This window comes from Triticum aestivum, chromosome 6A, assembly GCF_018294505.1.
Source record: "Triticum aestivum cultivar Chinese Spring chromosome 6A, IWGSC CS RefSeq v2.1, whole genome shotgun sequence".
Taxonomy (NCBI): domain Eukaryota; kingdom Viridiplantae; phylum Streptophyta; class Magnoliopsida; order Poales; family Poaceae; genus Triticum; species Triticum aestivum.
The window spans coordinates 122,411,350-122,416,047 of NC_057809.1; the positions used below are offsets into that span (position 1 = coordinate 122,411,350).

General features: G+C 39.7%; 1 protein-coding gene across 1 annotated transcript; it reads right to left on the reverse strand.

The window, feature by feature from the left end:
• LOC123130446 (peptidyl-prolyl cis-trans isomerase FKBP17-1, chloroplastic) lies at positions 1-2,176 on the reverse strand. The gene is made up of 4 exons (XM_044550340.1): positions 1,856-2,176; positions 1,422-1,544; positions 642-758; positions 1-375 (listed from the first exon to the last, which is right to left on the reverse strand). The coding sequence occupies exons 1-4, from the start codon at positions 2,111-2,113 to the stop codon at positions 250-252; spliced, it is 624 nt and encodes a 207-aa protein (XP_044406275.1). The 5' UTR covers positions 2,114-2,176; the 3' UTR covers positions 1-249.
• Between the last annotated feature and the right edge of the window lie 2,522 nt (positions 2,177-4,698).

A 4,698-nucleotide genomic window follows, 5' to 3' on the forward strand; every position in this document is an offset into this window, starting at 1 on the left:
TAATTCACTTGATCACTATGTACCACTTTTTTCTTTCTTATATACGCACAATTTGTATCTGTACAATTCAGGTTTGCTCAGCAAGTGCAGAAAATGAGCAATACGTTTTCTACACATTACATTTGCAGAGGGATTGACCAGAAGCACGAGCAGGTTCTAGCTCAGAGTCTCTTTGATACAAAAGTGTACGGTACCAAAAGATTTCAATTAGAGCGGTGATTGGCCTGCAGCATTGGCAAAGAACGACAGTTATGTGTGCTGCCTTATGCTGATTAGCTCGATGTCGAAGATGACAGTTCCAAGGGTTGAACCCTCGCCATTTGCGAGGCGCGTCGGATTGAATATAGTAGTAAATAATCTCTGCCGATCAAAGAACTGCACATGAAACAACAGGAAGATTTAGAACCTCCGCGGTGTCTTGTCAAATACATATGCAAGACTCAAGTGGGGATTTTCTTATTCTAAACATCCATATGCATGAGTTGTTAAAACACTAACACATCTCTGAATGCATGGTGTGTGCAACAGAAAGGAACAAGTTGGAAGCTAGGAGTTGCTTATGGTGGAGAAACTCCAGGTGATCATGAACGAAATGATATAACAGATGAAGAATTCTAGGGTCTGGATAGCACGGAAGTTACATTAGGAGGAATTGGTTCCTGTGATGTGTTTTGGTATCCCTGTGTTGGCGGAATGACAACACGGCGAAGACCACCGACTCTCATGGACTTCACTGCTGCTTCAATACCAGGTATAACCTGCAGGGCTCATGCATTAAATTATGGCAAGACTATCAGCCTGAACAAGAATCTACAGATGAAATTCCGGAGAAATGTATTGAGAGGAACATCAGATACAAGAAAGATATCCATCCAGATTATGGCGAACCTCATTATGGCAAGATTACTTCGGAATTTAAGTGAACATCCAGAGCCATAACAAGATAAACTTGTTTTAAGGCGCATTCAACCGTTCTGAAGCTAATTTTCAGTTAGTCTGCGATGACTATGCACCACAAAATAGCAAGCGCAGCTGCTATCATAAAATCAAACATGTGCACAGCAGTGCACAGTGTACTCTCTCATCCTTATTATTTAACCACCGGAACTCTGCGCCATGACTTAGGCATGCTTCTAAGCAAATACTATGGTTAAAAAAAAGGAAATACAAAGCTCATTAGCTACTAGTCCCTCCGTTCCGAATTACTTGTCGCAGGTATGGATGTATCTAGATGTATTTTAGTTCTAGATACATCCATTTCTGCGATGAGTAATTTGGAACCGAGGGAGTAAAATAGAAAACTCTAGTATGCTGTAGCCCCAACCTTTCACCAAAAAGCTCAAATAATATAGTGTAGTATCAGCAGCATAAGATGTGCTCACTTATTTCTGCAAAGAGTTTTAACAAAATTCTTGTCTCACCTTTCCAGACCCGATGGTAAAGACAAAAGGTATCGGATCACCGGTCGCGTCCTTGTGATCATAGGTTGAGTCGAAGCGCCAGCCTTGCTTCGCAGCCAGCCTTCCATAGTAGTGGATTGCAACCTTGAGCCATAAGAACATTTTTGGAAAAAACAGGGAAACCATAAGAACATATTTTGTACCTACTAAAAATTAACATCATTCCAGCCTTTTTTTTACTAGAATGATGTTAAGAAATCCCTGCACTACTATGCATACCATCATCTATAATAAGAAGAAAACCATAGTCTTGTCTGTATCATGGCTAAGTATGGGCAGTGGAGCAGTAAACTAGAGCAATATTTGGTTTTGAAGGTGTAAACTTGGTTAATGGGGACAAGTAAGAAAGGGTGCTGCTAATAAGCACAAACTGTGCAGAAAGGCACCGCTTGTACCTGGTCTCCGTCGACTGGGACCTCGCCGGAACCCTCCCGCAGCTCTAGGGCCTTCACGCCGCCGGAGCTAGGGATCTCGGTGAATCGAGAGGCCGCGGCGGAGGCGGCGGCCGTGGGGAGTGCGGATGCGGCGGAGGCCAGGAGGAGGTGCCTTCTAGTGGCCGTCAGAGGTGGTGCTGTAGCTAGGGTCACGGGTTTTGTTTTCGCGGGAGGCGGCGGCACAGCGCCGGCCACCGCGGAGACGGAAGGGATGACCATGGACGCCGCTACTGTTCCTATTATTTCCTCTTTCTTTTTCTTTGCTTTTGGGTTAGCTTTGAATTTCAACCTCTTTTCCAATTTCCAAAGCGCTGAATTTTATTTACTTAGAAGGAAGATGAGAAAAAAAAACAACTGATGAAATTATGCCCTTAGATATTGGGGTCTTGTTTTTGGAGTTCGAAAAAATTCAGAGGGGGGGTTTAACTGTTCACTTAAATGAATTGCATTATTTATGGATGGATGAATGAAGAATGTAAGGTAATTCGGGTGCTTGCTCAATGCTGAGTGTTTGAAGTAAAATTTAGACAACTCTATAATAAAAAAATAAAATTAGTGTACGAAGCATAGTGTAATCAATGTAAGAACTTGATGTTAATTAAGAGTGCGAAAGTTTCCAACATAGATTTTTATACACATTTTTCGCTAATAAAAAACTGGTTACACATTTGTTCTCTGTGTTTGGAACCACAACGTTAGTATATGGGTATGTTTCAAATGAAAAAAGTGATTATGCTCTTTTTCAGAAACATCGCTGGCACTCTTATCTGCTATATACGTGAACATGTATGTGCTGAAAACATGTGGTATAACTTTACTGAAACTTCAATGCTTTAAACACTTTAGTTCACAAAATTTTTGGTCATGAAAACTATGTGAATGCTGAGTGTATGTTCAGAATCTACAACATCAACACAAAAACATTTTAGAAAACCATGACTACTATGATGAAAGGTTAAAAAAGCACAATTGTTGGGGTTAACAGGAACAAAGAATAAAACTAGTGTATGAAACATAGTGTGTTCACAATCATTAGGACGTAATCAATGTAAGAACTTGGTGTTATTCATTTACCGCAAAATAAGAGCGGGAAAGTTTCCAACATATATTTTGTAGGTACTTTTCGCTTACAAAATCTGGTTACGTCTTTGTTCTCTTTGTTTGGAATCATATGTCAGTTACATGTGCATGTTTCAAAAAAAGTGATTATTCTCTTTTTCTATAGACTCAAAAAAGTGGTTATCCTCTTTTTCGTAAACATAGCTTGCACTTTTATCTTGTTTATACATGAGCATATATGTGTTGAAAACATGTGGTGTAACACCGAGACTTCAATGCTCTAAACACTTTAGTATACACCAAAAGTTATACCTTTCATCATGGAAACTATGTAAATGTTGAGTGTATATTAAGAACCTACAACATTTGGACAAAATGTTTTAGAAAACCACGACAATTAGGATGAAAGTAAAAAAAACAATTGTTGGGGCTAAAAGGTACTTCCCAACCAAATCGCATGAACTGAGCTCAACTGATAGCGAATCTGACATCTAGGCTCCACCAATCAGTGCACATGTGTCGTACCTAGGAGCATGTGTTTTGTTTCTGAGGGAGGTCGTGTCACAACGCTAGCCACCGCTGAGGGAAAGTGCTAACCATGAATGTCCTTGTTGTTCCTATCGTTTTCCCTTTGCTTTGGATTATCTTTGACTTCTAGCCTCCTTTTCAATGTCCAAGGCATTGAATTTGTATTTGCTCAGAAGGAAAATGAGAGAAAAGAAGAAGAGGAGAAAACAATGCACCAATGAAATTATGCCCTCGGATATCGGAGTACTGTTTTTTGGATATTAGAATTGACAAACGAGGGGAGGGGTACAATTCAGATGATTGGTTAATATTGAGTGCTTGAAGTAAAGTTGAAATGACTCCATAATAAAATAATAAAACCCATGTGTGAAATTTAGTGTGTTCGACAAATGGGGGGGGGGTAAAATTCAGATGATTGCTTAATATTAAGTGCTTGAAGTAAAGTTGAAATGACTCCATAATAAAATAATAAAACCCATGTATGAAATTTAGTGTGTTCGAAGTTATTAGGACGTAACCAATCTAAGAGTACTTGCATTACTTACCGTGAAATAGGAGTGAGTGGTCTTTCAGCATATTTTTTTCACTAACTAAAGTATGGACTCTTTTGGCATTCTCTTTGTTTAGAGATACACGTTGTCAGATGTGAATTTGTTAAAAAAAATGTTTACCTCTTTTTTAATAGAGAAAATTAGCCTCTCACATAAAGAACCTTTAATTAAGTAGTGAAACAACATGTAAAGGATGAGTGTATGACACAATATCATGATCAAGTTTTATAAAATCGCCACTATTTAGGATAAAAGTTTGAGAAAGCCACAATGATTGGGGCTAAGGCTAACAAGATAGAGTATGCTCATGATCTTACCCCATCTAGTCATACAGAGACTCAGACAAGGCTGAACCCGACTGAATCTGATTCTACCTAGCGTTCAACCCTCATCGACCCCTGTTGCCTACTCCCGCTTCACCAAACTCACACCTCACAACTCGTAGTTGACTCTTTCCTCGCCACCATAACCAATAATCGCCTCTTGGCTAGTGGTACACATCCCTGATATTGGCACAGTCTGCATTGAAATCGGATCCAGGACGCCATCTTTTAAGGTGTTGTATTATCACTAACTGTGTGGTATGATCATTAATGTGCTTCGTGGAGTCTCCACTAACAAGCGCTTCAATGTGCATGGCCTCTAGCCAAGGAGCAACGAGTTCCT